The sequence below is a fragment of the Chenopodium quinoa genome, unplaced genomic scaffold, assembly GCF_001683475.1.
Source record: "Chenopodium quinoa cultivar QQ74 unplaced genomic scaffold, ASM168347v1, whole genome shotgun sequence".
Classification (NCBI taxonomy): Eukaryota; Viridiplantae; Streptophyta; class Magnoliopsida; order Caryophyllales; family Amaranthaceae; genus Chenopodium; species Chenopodium quinoa.
In genome coordinates this window covers 1340626-1357005 of record NW_018744167.1, presented here as the reverse complement: position 1 = coordinate 1357005, position 16380 = coordinate 1340626, and the positions used below count along the sequence as shown (strand labels likewise).

The following is a 16380-nucleotide window of genomic DNA, read 5'->3' as shown; positions in this document are numbered from 1 at the left end:
TATTTTACTATTTAATAATTTCACACACACAAAAAAACATAATAATTTAATTAAATTGTTATTGCCTATTACAAAAGTATATATTTTTTTCTAATGTAATTTATAATGCGACTTTATTTATTTATTTTTGTTTTGTATTTTATTTGTGGTTGTTCATTATATGACAATTAGGTTTAAAAATATGAATAAATTGAAATATGATATCTTTATGATATTTTATTGGTTACATGGATTAAATCTTTAATGTGAAAAGATAATTTTCTTATTTTCTAAATAATTTAAATGCTAAATCATTATTCGTTGTTTATTAACGAAATAAAAATATTATAAACATGTATACTATTTATCTTTTATTTTGATAGAATCACCAACTTCGTTCACACCCATATCTATTCCATCTAATCAAAGCATTGTTAGCAAAAATAAATTTATATAAAATTAATCTTTATAGTCTTATAAAATAAATTAATATATTTATTTTATTGGTAATCCATAAACCTCATGAATCGGCGTTTCATACTGCTTGTTGTCCGTGAGATCGAGGCTATAGATACCTTTGATCCTACCCTGGCTGCCATAAAACCAATGCAAAGCATTGTCGGTAGCAACATCTTTTGCTTGTATGCACATATTCCTTTGCGGTTCCCTTAACGGAAAGGTGAAAGAATAGTCCCCAATCACGAAATTTTATTGGTGTTATAGGATGCGTCAATTTATAGTGATAGGCATCACAATTTTAATTTAATTATAATAAAGGAATAGTTTTTATTTCTTATCATAAACACTATCAAGATTAAATCTTGTATCTAATGATGATTTTTAAAAGATAATTTTTAGTTTTTTAATTAAATTAAATCATGATAAATTACTATTCGTTATTTTTATTTACGTGGCAAAATTCTTAAATCTCATTCGTCACTTTTATTTAGGTGGCAAGTGAATTTTTTAATTCTAAAATAAAATAGAAATCTAATTTTTAATTGATCGAAAATATACCTCTGCTTATGTGGCACGCCAAATGCTCCCGAAAAATGCCTACTTTATTTATATATATTAGATTTTACTTCTTATTTTTATTGCTACTGGCACTCAAATTTATTTAAAGTACATGGCATTGTAGCAGAAACCTAAGGAGAAAGGTGAAAGTTTATGCTCGCACCTCCTGTCTCGGACGTCTAGGTATGATTCTGCGGTAAAATGACTACTTAGGCATGTTTAGATGGTTTAACAACCACCCCCCACCCCCCTCCTCTTATTTTTTATTATTATTTATTTTTTCAAAATGTTATTATTATTATTTTTTGAAATTAGTTTAACGCCCGTGCTATGCACGGTTAGTAATAAAACTGAAGTTGTTATTACCTTAATAATTTGTAATTATTAGGGTTTTTTTTCACCATATACCCTTGTGTTTAATAAAAATGTCAACAAGTATTTATTCACCATATACCAATAAATTTTTTCAAATTTACCATATACTCCTGAGTTAAATAAAATGTTATCAAATGCTCTTAATAATTAACAGTGGTAAACTCCATTAGTAATTAAGGAAGTAGTAATGCACTATTGTTATATATTATTTCTTCCATTCCAATAATATTGCAACAAGGATGAAATTACGTATTTCAAAACACATTTTATATGTTAAATTTTGGATATAATATAAGAGTAAATATTATAAAAAGTTGATATTGTGAAAGTATTTTAAGAGACGAATCTAACAAATTTTACATGACTATATTTTGTTTAATGTATAAATCATATTATATGGTTAAATAAAAGAGATGAATGATGCTCGTTCCAAAAAAAAAAAAAAAAAAAAAAAAGAGATATAAAAATAGCGCTAAAGTCCATTGTTGCAATATCATTGGAGCGAAATTGAACCCGGTCCATTGGGAATGGAGTAAGAAATCATATCAACTTTGCTATCTAATACTTTTGCTTATTTATTCCTCTTAAATATAGTTAATATAGGCCACGTATTTTTTTTTTCAAATTATTTTCTTCAACTAAAACTATAATAAAAGTATTTAGGATTATCATTTATTAATAAAAAAATAATAATAATTGTAATACGAAGTTAAGAATATTTAACGACAGATTCGGGGCATCGCCCGAGCTGAACACTAGTTGTTAATTAATGGATGGTTAGGTTTTAGTTCCCTTCCGATTATTGTTATAAAGGATTAAATACGCAATCCTCCCTATCAAGTGTAGTCCCAATCATCACTACTCCAACAACCAATTAATATCAGTGTTAATTTTTAAAATAGAATATATATTATCTCCGTTACATATTATTTGCAACGATTAGATATTTTTCCTCTCTATTTTATGTGAAATCGTTGCAAATAATATGGAACGGAGGTAGTATTTGCTACTCCCTCCGTTTTTAAATACTCGCTCCATTTCTTCATGCGCGGAGTTTTAGGAGAAATTGGAGAAAGTAATAAAATATGAAGGTAGTGGGGTGAGTGGAAGAATAAAAAATTGTATAAAGTAAAAGTAGTGGAGAGAATTGGAGGAGAGAGAATATAAAATTAATAAAATATGATTTAAGTTGGGTCTATTGGGTGAGAGACATTAATTAAATGTTGTAAAAACATCTCAAATAAGGAAATGAAGCAAGTATTTAAAAACGGTTGGATAAAAAAAGTGGAACAAGTATTTAAAAACTGAGGGAGTATTTTATGTACCTTATCAAACTAGAAGAGTATCAACCTATCACGCTTGGCCGGATAGTTGACAACTCACCAATAAAAAACAACTTTCTCTTATCCAATGGACCTACCCAAAAGAAAAAAAGAAAAAGAAAAAAAACAAATGATTCTTATTGACTTTTATAAATTAAACTATTCCTAGTCTTCCCACCAAATTGACTACATTCACCCCGCCATATCCCCCACTCACTCTTTGTTTCTCTCCATCATACTCCACTCACGTCCACACTTATGGCCGTGACTGATCTTTTCGCCGGCGAGATCGCCACTGAACTCCTCAAACACCTCCTCGCAATCGTCCGTAAATCAGCTTTTTGTAGAGCTAGTGCAGAAGAACTCAGTAACCATATCCGTGATCTCCTCCCCATCATCCAAGAAATCAAGTACTCTGGCGTTGAGCTACCTCAGTGTCGACAGGCTCAGCTCGATCGAGTCTCCGAATTGCTTCGACACGGCATGGAGCTCTCGCAGAAGGTTCTTGCATCGAACCGATGGAATGTGTACAAGAATTTGCAGCTAGCTAGGAAGATGGAGAAGCTTGAGAAGAAGGTGTCAAGGTTTGTGCACGGTCCTATGCAGGCTCATATTCTTGCTGATGTTCATCATCTTAGGTTTGACTCGGCCGAGCGGTTTGATCGGATTGATGGGTCGACTAGACAGATTGAGAGGCAACTTGGGTCGTTGAGGATTGGAGGTGTTGGTGGTGGGTGGGTGGAGGAGGAGATTAAGAGAGTGGAGGGATTAGAAGGGGGGTTTGAGGGTAGTTTGGAGAATTTAGGGCCATTAGGGGTGAGTTTGGAAGTGGGTGTTAGGAAAGTTAGGGAGATTTTATTGGAAAAAAGTGATGGTATTTTTGGGATTTGTGGGATTGGTGGGAGTGGTAAAACTACCTTTGTTAAAGAACTTTGTAGGGATGATCAACTTAAATGTAAGTTATTTAATCGTCAAGTGTCGTTGCCTCTGTGATCTGTCTAAGTATTGTACTTTTAATATTCAAGTATATGATATGAATCATTCCACCAAATATGATAGAATGATATTGAATTTTTTTTTTTTTCATCCAAACTAGTGCTAGCTGCTATGTATTATGGAGTACTCTTTTTTTTTTTTTTTTTTTTTTTTGCTTTGGAAATTTCTGGTAAATTGTTACTAGTATTGAATTCAAAGAAGAGAAAGTATGTTAGTCAAAATTATGGAGGTTATAACTTTCTAATTTCAGTAAATAAGTAGACTTTGGCTAAATTTAGTTTGTATTTTGGTGTTATTGCCTCTGACTTTGTCTGAATCAAATTCTTGCAGCTTACTTTAATGACCGGATATTGAACTTGACAGTATCTCAATCTCCTAATGTGGAGGAAATGAGATTAAGGGTATGGCAATTTTTGTCAGAAACGGAGTATATGGAAACCAGTTCCGAGGCTTCTCAATGGAACCTCCAATCTGAATCAATATTTGGAGCTCGTGCTCTCGTGGTTTTGGATGATGTTTGGTCACTGTCAGTGCTGGAACAGCTTATTTTTCGAGTGCCTGGGTGCAAAACCCTTGTGGTTTCCAGGTCGAAGTTTCCAACTGTTGCTAACCAGACCTATGAGGTTGAGCTGTTGAACCATACTGAAGCTATGGCTTTGTTTTGTCACTCTGCTTTTGGGAAGAATTCTGTTCCTGTCAGTGCTGATGAACGATTAGTCGAGCAGGTATTGCTTCAGTATTTGTCTTGAAGCTTTGTGATTTGTTAGTCTTCAATTCTTCTGCTCTTTACATTATGCTGAAGTTGGTTTGTTTATAGCTTGTCAGTGAATGTAAGGGGCTGCCTTTGGCTCTAAAAGTCATTGGAGCTTCATTGCGAGGGCAACCACAAATGTTCTGGATAAGTGCAAAGAACAGGCTTTCGCGAGGTGAGCCAATTGGTGAATCTCATGAGGTTAATTTGCTAAAGCGGCTGGAAACAAGTATATCTTACTTGCCAGAAAAGGTTAGGGAATGTTTCTTGGACTTGGCTTGCTTCCCTGAGGACAAGAAGATTCCCCTAGATGTTTTGATTAACATGTGGGTCGAAATTCATGACATTGATGAAGAGGAGGCTTTTGCTATTCTTATTGAGTTGTCGGAGAAGAATCTTCTTACCATAGTGAAAGATGCAAGGTAGTTTTCAAGCCAGGAAATCATTTTGAAAGAGTAATTTAATCTTATGTTCAATACGACCATTTGCATAGATTTTGACTGGTCACATTCAATGTGTTCAATTGACAGGGCTGGAGATCTGTATAGTAGTTATTATACCATCTTTGTAATGCAGCATGATGTATTGAGAGACCTAGCTTTGCATTTAAGCAATACTGGGAAAATAAATCAGCGAAAACGAATGCTTATGCCACGAAGAGAAGCAAGTCTTCCTAAAGAATGGGAGAGGAATGCAGATCAGCCATTCAATGCCCAGATTGTTTCACTCCATACAGGTATAACCAACAATTCGTTATGCTTAAAATTCGTTGCAGCATTTGCTTGCATAAGTGGCTGATTTCACATCCTAATATGCTTAAAATTGCTTTGATGGTTTACTTTATGGTCCTAATTCTTCTGTGATTATGCTATATATTTCAATCTACAGGAGAAATGAAAGAAATGGATTGGTTTGCCATGGATTTCCCTAAAGTTGAAGTGCTTGTACTGAACTTCAACTCAAGCGAGTATTTTCTTCCACCCTTCATAAACAACATGCCAAGGCTAAGGGCATTGATCTTAATCAACAGCAGCACAATACATGCAGTCCTTCTCAACCTATCAGTATTTGCTAATATGCCGAATTCGAGGAGCCTTTGGCTCGAAAAGATTTCAGTTCCTCAGTTACCCAAGAGTACCATACCATTGGTGAAATTGCAGAAGATGTCACTAGTCTTATCCAAAATTGACAATAGTTTTGACCAATCTGTCATGGATATGCCAAGGTTATTCCCACATCTCTCAGAACTCACTATAGATCATTGTATAGACCTGGTGAAGCTGCCTGTGAGCATATGCTGGCTTCGCTCACTAGTGACTCTGAGCATCACTAACTGTCACAGCCTAAAAGAGCTACCATCTGATTTGGGTATGTTGGATTCACTACAAATCCTGAGAGTCTATGCTTGCCCCAATTTGAAAATTCTGCCTCCTGGGATATGCCAGCTTGTTAGGTTAAAATACCTTGACATCTCTCAATGTGTCAATTTGGTATGTCTCCCAGAAAACTTTGGTAGACTGATGAGTCTGGAGAAGGTTGACATGCGCGAGTGTTCCTATATAAAGAAGCTGCCAAAGTCTGCAGTATCTTTGCAGTCATTGCGGCATGTTATATGTGATGAAGAGATTTCATGGAGGTGGAAGGAGTTGGAAATGGCTCATGCAGGACTCAGGGTTCAGGTTGTCGAGGAATCTTTTGATCTAGATTGGTTAACAGACTGAAACTATTTGTTCAGTCGAGGAATGTTTTGATCTAGATTGGCTAACAGACTGAGTTGTATACAACTATTTTGTGTTCAATCGAGGAATATTTTGATCTAGATTGGTTAACAAACTAAGTTGTATACAACTATATATTCAATCAAGGGATGTTTTGACCTGGATTGGTTAACAGACTGAGTTGTATACAACTATTTGTTCAATCAAGGGATGTTTTGACCTAGATTGGTTAACAGACTGAGTTGTATACAACTTTTTGTTCAGTCAAGGTATGTTTTGATCTAGCTCACACGGGAAAGGATCATATGCTGTGTTCGGCACAGCACACTATGGAGAGATGAGTGAATGAAGAACAGTTATAGGATGGAAGGGATGGTATGTGATCCCTTCATCATGCTGTGCTCAATATTGCACAGGGTGGTAGAGGATCCCATCCCACCTTATGCCGGGCAGTAAAATGACATTATTATTGTATATAGTGATTATATCTGATCTTAGTCTAATATGAATATATGATGTATAAAGTGGTATGATTGGTAGCTATTTAGTGTAGATTAGGATGTATAAACTGCTACTAAAAATCAATGCAAGTGTAGATTACTCTATGAAAATGTTCTATATTCAAAGATGAGTGATGAGTTCGTTACTGCTACTCCTTCTGCTTTGAAAAGAAGGCAGTAGTCTTCTATTAATATTCAGGTAAATAATTTGAAAATCTGAATGGTTGCTGAAATAGACTTGAATTACGTTTATATTGCCATTTTTTTAAAAAAAAAATTTCATACTTTATCTTTTAACACTTGTCAATGGAAAATTCTAATCAGTCATATGTAAAGAATTACTGATTATAAAATCAAAATGTAAATTACTTGAATAAACAAAGGTAATACGAGGTATGAATTAAACCAAATGCAGTACTCCATATTTGGTAACTTAGATGGTTGATTGAGAGATTCCTATATATACATCCGGGAGTACGGTACACCCACTACATCCAAAGATATTTATTTGCTCATTTGATGATAAAATGAGTCATAATCATCAAAATGAGTAAATAATATCCTTTGGTGTACGTACACCCAATATATCACAATTTCTATGGTGGAATATTACAGTAATGAATTAATGATACAAAATACGGAGTACTACTCGTACTGGACTGTAAGAGATAAGGCAATGTGTCCTAATCAGAACGTAGAGTATGAATTGAATTTGGTCTTCCCAAATACTTATAACGCGTTGAAAATAATAAATGAATAGTTAGAGGCTGCTAAAAATTACAAAAAGACATTTTAAAGAGTTGGAAGCTTCTTAGAAAATTGTGCACATAAAGAAGCATTAAGTTCACATAAAGTCTCTTTGTCAAAAAAAATAATCACATCAAGTCTTTTCGCATGTCGACGAATAAAGCAAAGTGATTGCACAAATATCATACGTGGTGCAACAATTTCTAGCCCTCATTGTCTCAGTGGACTGCGGGCCCAGCCAACATATCATATCATTCATGCTTATCTTAAAAAAAAAAAAAAAAAAACACAGATTATCTAAAATATCTTAACTCTGGGCCATACGGAGTACGAGTCCTACCTTTGTTTTCAAAATAGCTTCTTGTTTGACTTTGGTATTATTTGCTTATACTTCTTCGATTAACCGTTAGGGAATAATTCCTATGCGTTTAGTAAATATATACGATAAAAAATGTACTAAGTAATAGGTGGTAAATATTTTGGTAGAAAATATTTAACGTATATAATGGTAAAAATTACCACTACATGCATAATAGTACACAAAAAGTACTACTCCCTCTATTCAAAAAAAAAAAAAAGTACTACTCCCTCCTTTTTAAAAAACTTATTCCATTTCTCCATGTGTGGAGTTTTAGGAAAAATTGGAGAAAGAAATAAAATATGGAGGTAGTGGGGTAAGTGGAAGAATAAAAATTGTAAATAAAAAAAAAAAAAACAAAAGTAGTGAGGAGAATTGGAGGAGAGAGAATATAAAAATAAAAAAATATGATCACGCTAGGTCCACTAGGTGGGAGAAAATTAATTTAATACTAGGTTAGGTCCCGTGCCATGCACTTTTATTGACAAAAAAAAATCATGTACGTATATATTTATTAGTGATCATATATTGTAATATCTCGTTTTTAGTCATTAATTTTTGTTGTCTCAATTGTATCCTTGAAACGAATATTATGTTTGCCACATAAAAACTTATAGTAGAAGATTGTATTTTTTGAAAATATTTACAAAGATTATATTTTGCTATTCTATTTTCCATATTAATTAGTTAATTGAATGTGAATATTAAAAAAAGGCAAACACATTTCTATTAATATACGAAGTAGTAATTAAATTTTACAAATAATTTCCTGAAATAAATTTTCTATTAAATATATTTTTTTTAAAAAAATACTAAGGACACACCAGAAACTGACATGTGTCATTGCTGGTGTGTCTTTTAGTATATAGTTATTGATTGATCGTAAAAGCTTCCCAAATAAGGAAATGGAGCAAGTATTTAAAAACGGCTAAAAAAGAAAAGTGGAGCAAGTATTTAAAAATGGAGGCAGTATCCAGATAATTTATAATTGCAATCCGTAACAAATATGCATTTCTTCTACACTTCATGCTTAACAAATGCGCCCTAAATTTTTGCCCACAAAAGAAAAAAATGATACATAGCAACATTTTCTTGAATGCTTGCACCATATTGGTATACTAAGTACAATGCAAGCATTGGAATTAAGGATCATAATACAGTACCAGGACAAAATCACAAAGCGTTCATCTAGGAGAGAAAAACTACGCTACATTAAATAAACACGAAGTACATTGCAATCGTTTACAGTTTACACAAACAAAATCACAACTGTTCTTCTAGGAGAGGAAAACTGTGCTAAACTAATCGAATTAGCAGTCGTTTACAAGAGAAAGGAATAGGCGCCTGTGGATCAAACATCAATACCTACCAGTAAAAGTTATTTTGACATATTCTTATATGTTGCAATGAATATCATTACTATATCACATACACAAAAGAAGTTAAAAAGTTAAAGATACAAAAGATGAAACCCAAACCTTAATTTACAAGGCAAGATTTGATGTTATTACTTGATGAATCTTGTGGGCATGAACTCGTTTATTCTGAGAGGAAGACTATAGAATTCTTCGTTTCTCACCTCACCCTTTCTGTTTTGGAAAGGAATCCACCATGGACACCTCTATCAAGGGCAGTATCCCTTGGTTCTAGTGTGATATCAAGCAACGTCCCAACAATCATGGCCACCGTTGCAGGTGATGAGAAAATTGCATTCAGTATGTCATTAAACTGCAAACATAAATAAATATTCATAAGAAAAAAAAAAAAAAAAAAAAAAATCTCCATTTATCGATAACAAGAGTCCACACAATTGCTCTTTTGATCAACCTGCTGTTTTCCATATGATAATCTCATTTTACCAAGTCTTTCAATTTTTATTTGATTTTATTACAATAAACATAGTTCATATAGAGGTAAAACTGTAGCTCCAAAAATTTCACATAACAGAATTTTTATACAAGTTACTAATTATTGTGGTAATAGCTTCAATTTGCATATTTTCTACTCTCTATCTCTGTCAAGCAGCCAATCACATTTTAATAAATACTCGATTCTTTGACACACATATGCAAACATCACTTGATGTAGATAACTTACCCATGAACCACCAGTATTAACAGGTCCATGATTTGCTGACATGGTGTAACTCATAAAGTAATAAGGTATCGATATACCAAGGAAAAGGCTCAGCCCCAAAACATACATATTCCTCATGGAATTATTGTTTGTAAATTGAATGAAGGAAATCCCATTGGCAGCTGCAAGGGAGTGATTAAATTAGAATACATTGATAAGAACTAGTTGGTTGTTAAGTACCATAAAGGGCCTTAACCAACAAATGTGCAAAGTTCAAAAATAGGTAAATGAAATAAAAGATACTAACCAACTATTCCATATAAAATGCAATAAATGGCAGCAAAAATTGGTAGAGGTATTGATGCAAAGAAAGCGCCAAACTTTCCTGAAAAAGAAATTTGGGAGAGAAGATTAGATAACAAATATGTGTATTTAATTTCATTAAAGCTTTGATTGTAGCTGGTACGCCACAACTGCTCACCAAATATGGAGAAAAAGATCATGAAAGCTGTGGATACTTGGACAACTCTCCTACTTCCTACATGTGTCAGTCCAAGAAGTCCAACATTTTCCCTGCAATAAAAGTTGAGTTAGATGTAAGACATGTAGCAGCTTGGTGAAGGTACTGAAAAACCTATAACTACCACAGGTAACAGAAACAACCCTGCATAGATTCATATACTGTGGGCAGGATTTTGAGAGGTCTAGAAACTTGTAACAATAACCTTAACAGCAGAGAAAGCGGGGTTAAGTTTTACTTCCACTGAAGCTTAAGAGTGTAAAATAATTGTCCTACCATCAACAAAAGTGAAACTTAATAAACTATCTAGCACGGGAAGAAGTTTCTCAAAAAGGAGATTTAATTACACCTGTTCTTTTTCACCGAACACTTTCTGCTATTAGATGGCCAAAATACTGAGTTTTATACAGAAATCAATTGGGTTATATAATAACACAACGAATCATTTTTAAACTGAGTGCTAGCAGAAAAATTATACACTATAATAGCACTATAAATTTGCAAACTAGATTCAGCTTGCCAGCAGAAAAATGGCATGTGAATACTGGATATACAGGACACTTACACAGAAGCAGTTGTACCAACGACAGTACCAAATAGTCCATCAAGTAGCATGCTAATTCCCTGCATACCAAAAGAAAAGAAAATCTTAATTAGTACATATTAATCCATACTGAATAGCCAAAATAAAGATATTATCTCAGCCTCAACCTGCCACCCTATACTTCTGCTCAGCACATGAGCCGGAGGAGGAGTAGCACCAGATAAGCGGGCAGCTGCATAAAATGTTCCAGTTGTCTGCACCAGAAAATGAATCATTCATTAAGATGGATCAAATAAATATGCCAGCATCCTTCTGCCGAATGCAGCTCATTACTACATATTTAGATCAGCTTTCAGCTACAGAATCTGATATCATAATACTTGCATCGTGAAAACACAAGCAAAGTTATAAAATTTTATGTGAATGTGTTCAAACCTCTGCTGACGCAACAAGTGCAGCACCCATCATCCCAAATACACTGCCTGCACTGAATATAGGGGTACCCCACTGGAAAGGGTATGGAATTTTTATCCTAGATATTACCCACGAATATCAGAAGATGATCAATTAAAGGATCTAAATATTTACAAGAACTAATTGTAGTTACCAATGGGGAAATAATTCTAAGAGCAATATATATAGCTGCCTAAACTTCGGTGGACATACCATGGGGCAGACGATACTAGGAAGTTGCGATCTGTGCGACAACTCATCTTTGTCTGGTCCTTGACTCTATTATAGACACCACCAGCAGTTAAGATAGCCGCAAAAGCCCAAATTATTCCCATGCAAATAAGCAATGCATATCTTTCTAAAATCGAGTGCGCTCTTGAGTGGATACGTTTTGCATACTGAAAAAGCAAAGCACAATAAGCTTATGTTTTTTTAGCATAGGTCAGTTTGTACCCTTTTAATGATGAAAGAGAGTGATATCAGTCAATCTGAAAATTGCCTGTTGAACGAGAACTAGCAAAATTAGCATTGGTAAGCCCAGCTCCACACAATTTGCAAGCTGTAACGAAGCATAAGATCTCATCAGCAACGTTTGAAGCCTTAAAACTCAAATAAATGTTCCTCAAACCCAAAAAGAGGACAATACCTGTGGAAAACCCCTTGCAAACAGACCAAGCCCAACCACTGAAACTACAGGCACGATGACTACTGGACTAAAAAGCCTGCTAACGATATATTATAAAAAACAAAGAGATGATCAAAAAATTATCTTGGCTAAAGATCTAATTAAAATTACACATCGGTGATATAAGAGCATTAGACTAGTAAATTGAAATACGGAAGTATTTTCACAGGAAGACAATTTCCAACCTCGTTAAGTTTCCCCATGCTTTGCTAAATCCAAGAATAATGCTGACAAAAGATGATACTATCAATGATCCTTGAACAGTCCTTATATTGTGGATAAACCTCTGCACCAAAAATCAATCTTCAAGGCCTCAGCATGTCTAAAAATTTTCTAAAATTTTTTAGACATGTACACGAAATGTAGATTACCAATGGCTCAAGTATAAATAGGCATGATGGCCAACTCAGATCCAAAATAAGTATTGGGAAAATGGTAAATATGCAAAATCATATTGCAAATACTACGTATATGTTATACATTGAGCACATTCATGATATTTAACATTGCATCACTTTACAGTCTTTTGTCTACTGATGGTTATCTTCATTGCAAGCGTTTGAAGGTCAGTTTTGCTAAAAGCTATGCGCGGAAGTTGGTGTCTTTCCCATACTAGTCCAAGTGCTCTATTTTATAGTAACTATCAATATATCCAACATTCCAATCAAATCCAGCAGATATATTCTCAGATATATTTAGCAATTACAACAACAGCAACAAAGCCTTAGTCCCAAAATGATTTGGGGTCGACTAACATGATGTGTCATAAGGAACTGTACGATATTAAGAAAGGAGCATAACAAGATAATCATTTGAAATAGTTTGAAATTAAAGGTGAGTAAAGTGAGAAAAAGAAAGAGCATCCAAGAAAAATGAAGAGAGTTTTAAAAGAGAACCAAGAGTAAATTCAAGAAAGTTTAAAGGAAGCGTTAGAGTTTAAAATATATATATATATATAACGGTTTGAGAAAACGCTGCATTTTTAATCATTGTATAATTGTATTGTTAACTTTTTTTTTTTTTTTTTTTTTTGAGAAAAACGTGGGTTGTATTGTTGACTTATAGAAGCAGGAATTAAAATCTTGAACATTAACTGAAATACAGAGATTAATAACCTCTTACCTGGTGTTCACTAGCAAAATATCCAGAATTATTGCTATGGATGATAGTCATAACGGGTATAAGATACACATACGATGGACCCATCACCACAGGGAGTCTAGACCCGATCAAGGTCTGAATAAGAGTATTTATTCCCGACATAAAGAGCAAAGATTGGATTACACGGGCTTTATCCCCCTAATATAAAGAAAAGACAAGGATTAAAGTTCATGCAACAAACTGAAAGTTTAGCACAATACAATACCAACATATACTTTAAACTAAAACTAGCAAGGTAAATGGAACTTACACGGTTACCGCCCATAGCAGGCACAATGGAGTTGGTGATCAAGATAGTTGTTCCAAGCATGACAATGTAGTGTTGAAAACCCAGTATGCAAGTTTGGTCTGCAAATATTGAGCATCTTTTTAGCAAAAAGGCAAGAAGAGGGAGGGTGGAGTATGCATGTAGAAGATACTATTTTCATTTCATTCCTCTAAAGCTTTTAATTATAATCATTCACAAATAATTATCTTACTCATAACAAAGAATTATGAGAGATCACACCGAATTACATGGATTACTAACATAGTAGCCATGTTCATTGTCCACAACTAAACTTTTCGCCAGACTCTACTAAGCAAGATTATACCGAATTTTTCTACTATAACTATGGCCAAAAGAGAGCCTATAACCCCCCAGCCACTATGTCCACACTCCAGAAGAAAATTATTCTCCTAGGCTCTACCAAGCAAGGTTATATGTAGTATTTATCTTCTAAAGCTATATAGGCCAAAAATAGAACCTATATTCCCGGACAATGTAACCAATCTAAAACATAGACCTTCACAAACATGTCCCACTGGTAGAGAGAGTATGCCCAGCCCCCTTGATCCCCTGCCAGACTGCCACAGTAAATGGGCAGCAAAAAACCATTGAGTAACCTGTGAGTTGACTTTGGATTTAACGATGTTAAATCAACAAATAGGAATAATACACGAGTATATCCAATTATCATTGAGACAAAACAATGACAGCATCTCTATCATTTGACATTAATGATAATCCTTCAAAGCGCTTGCCAAGGTGGAATTCTCACTTTTGAATCTAAACTCTCTTCATATCCTCCTCGCGCTCTCCACCCAAGTTTGTGAGTAATGGTTCTCTATCTTATAGTATTACATTAGGTGGCTGACATATTCACACCCCCAGCACCTTGAGAATCAAACAAAGTTGGGGAGATAAAATGCCACACCGTATTTAGCAAAGTATGTCCAAAAAAAGCCTAGTATTAGAAATCATGTCCTCTCCATTTTATTTCTTCAATTTCCTATCTATAGACTATTGAACCTATGAGAGGAACATATTAATTAAAACTCCAAAACTCACTTATTTTCCTAATTTGACCTTTCATTCAATTTCCACCTACATTACTCCAATTCTTTCCCATCTCAGATACAGATACACGACACATGACATTTTATTTTTGGACCAAAACCTTTATAAAATGGTCATGTCTGACATTAGAGACACATGACACTACTAGTTGAATCCAAATAACACGGACTTCAACTGTTGATCAGTGAAATGAAACTTGTATCCGATACGATTACCATGGGCACACTTTCAATCATGTATTCATGTCCCCCTAACTTCGAGTTAAGATATCTCTATATCAGTTCGTCAAGCCGAGTTAAGATATCTCAATATCAGTTTGTCAAGCCTACCATTAGATACATGCTTGGTCTACCAAAAAATCGAATAAGATATTGAAAAAAGGCGATTTATGTCCAGCCCTCGTCTAATAAACAGCTTAAATAATAAACATTAGTCTACAACCATTTAAAGGAAAAAGCTAACACAGAAAGAAACTTTATTCATTCCCTTCAAGAAAAATTCTAATTTTTTCTTTTTAAAAAAAAAAAACATATAATTAAGTAACTAATCCAATTTCAATATACTCATTAATTAATACAGATACTAAAAAGATCACAAACTTCACTTCCAAAAAGTATCACCTGATCAACTACCCTCAACATATACTACTATAGAATCCCAGGAAAAAAAGTTGGAATCGTATCACCAAAAAGCCGAATCAAATTAGATTCAAACCAATACAAATAAATAATAATAAATGAAAATTCAAAACCTTTTCACTTCAATACTAATTCAAAAAGTTAGTCAACTTAGTTTTTCAATACAAACACAATACAACAAACAAAAAAACAACCCATAAAATTTTGAATTAAAATCAGCAATTAACGGCTCGTTGGGTATCACAGTCAGTTTTATAATCATCAACTCTGATTTAGATTAAATCATGAGAAAAAATTACACAAACTTATATAATATAGTGATGTTGATTTCGAAAACTGACAACAAAAAAGCGGAAACTATTTTTACAGTTTCCACAGTTAAAGCGATAACGAACAAGCCCTTAATGAACATGCAATGACGGGAGCGAAAGGGAGAGACTAACGCCAAGAGGGGTTGGAGTGGATGCAATAGTGAAGATTGGTGAGTTGTTCTTGAGGCTGAAAGATGGGACCCCTCGCAGCGCCCATCGGAAGATGTGACCCTGGCTGCGGTGGTGGTGGAGCCATCGGCTGCGACGGCGGAGGTGGGTGGTTGTTTTGGCTATGGTTGTGATGGTCATGGTTGTGAGTTTCGCCCATTTTTTTAATGATTTTGGTTGAATCACCGACAATGAAAGCCAAGAAAGAGAGAGTAGTTTGCTGAGTATGTAGTTAACTCAGTTTATTCAAATGGAGTTGAGTTTTGTTTTGTTTGTATTAAGGAGTTACTTAAGTATTTAAATATTTAATTAAGGAGTTTAATGTGGGGAGAAAATGAAGGGAGGAGAGAGAGAGAGAAGGGTGATAAATGAAGCATGGGTAGTGTGACAGTGTGAGATAGGGAGAAGAGAGAAGAGAGTTCCCGGCTGTACGAAGTTCGAGAAGTTGGAACTTGTAAGTACTGTTGGAGTTATTATAAAAATATCTTGAATTTTTTTTTTTTAAAAAAAAGGGTTTATAATAATAGAGTAATATCTTTTGCCTTTTTCCGTAGCTTAAGACGTCGGTAAATCTTGCTTTTGCCATGATTGTACGACTACTTCATTTCATTATAACTGCTTAAAAAGCATTTCACTCAATCACATTATTAGGAGGAGGAAGTCAAGAACAAATTTAATTTATAATGATCAAAAGTTGGAAAAATAAAGTTTTTAGAATAATT

General features: G+C 34.1%; 2 protein-coding genes across 2 annotated transcripts; one reads left to right on the top strand and one right to left on the bottom strand.

The window, feature by feature from the left end:
• The first annotated feature begins 2602 nt into the window (after positions 1 to 2602).
• LOC110693822 (probable disease resistance protein At4g33300) lies at positions 2603 to 6789 on the top strand. The gene is made up of 5 exons (XM_021870973.1): positions 2603 to 3648; positions 4020 to 4414; positions 4507 to 4862; positions 4971 to 5176; positions 5329 to 6789. Exons 1-5 carry the CDS (start codon positions 2952 to 2954, stop codon positions 6159 to 6161), a joined length of 2487 nt encoding a protein of 828 aa, XP_021726665.1. The 5' UTR covers positions 2603 to 2951; the 3' UTR covers positions 6162 to 6789.
• A 2004-nt stretch (positions 6790 to 8793) lies between these two features.
• LOC110693821 (nucleobase-ascorbate transporter 3-like) lies at positions 8794 to 16179 on the bottom strand. The gene is given in 15 exon segments (XM_021870972.1): positions 8794 to 9380; positions 9383 to 9491; positions 9861 to 10021; positions 10147 to 10224; positions 10321 to 10412; positions 10925 to 10983; positions 11071 to 11157; positions 11339 to 11435; positions 11570 to 11754; positions 11856 to 11915; positions 12003 to 12078; positions 12227 to 12327; positions 13164 to 13340; positions 13453 to 13550; positions 15623 to 16179. Coding segments are annotated over 15 exon segments (1686 nt in total). The 5' UTR covers positions 15819 to 16179; the 3' UTR covers positions 8794 to 9270.
• Positions 16180 to 16380: the final 201 nt, after the last annotated feature.

Excerpts from the sequence above, each read along its gene's own strand:
- LOC110693822 (XM_021870973.1), top strand. The coding sequence starts at position 2,952 with ATGGCCGTGACTGATCTTTTCGCCGGCGAGATCGCCACTGAACTCCTC. Across the intron at positions 3,649-4,019 it reads TAGGGATGATCAACTTAAAT|CTTACTTTAATGACCGGATA; the intron begins GTAAGTTATTTA and ends AAATTCTTGCAG. Across the intron at positions 4,415-4,506 it reads ATGAACGATTAGTCGAGCAG|CTTGTCAGTGAATGTAAGGG; the intron begins GTATTGCTTCAG and ends GTTTGTTTATAG.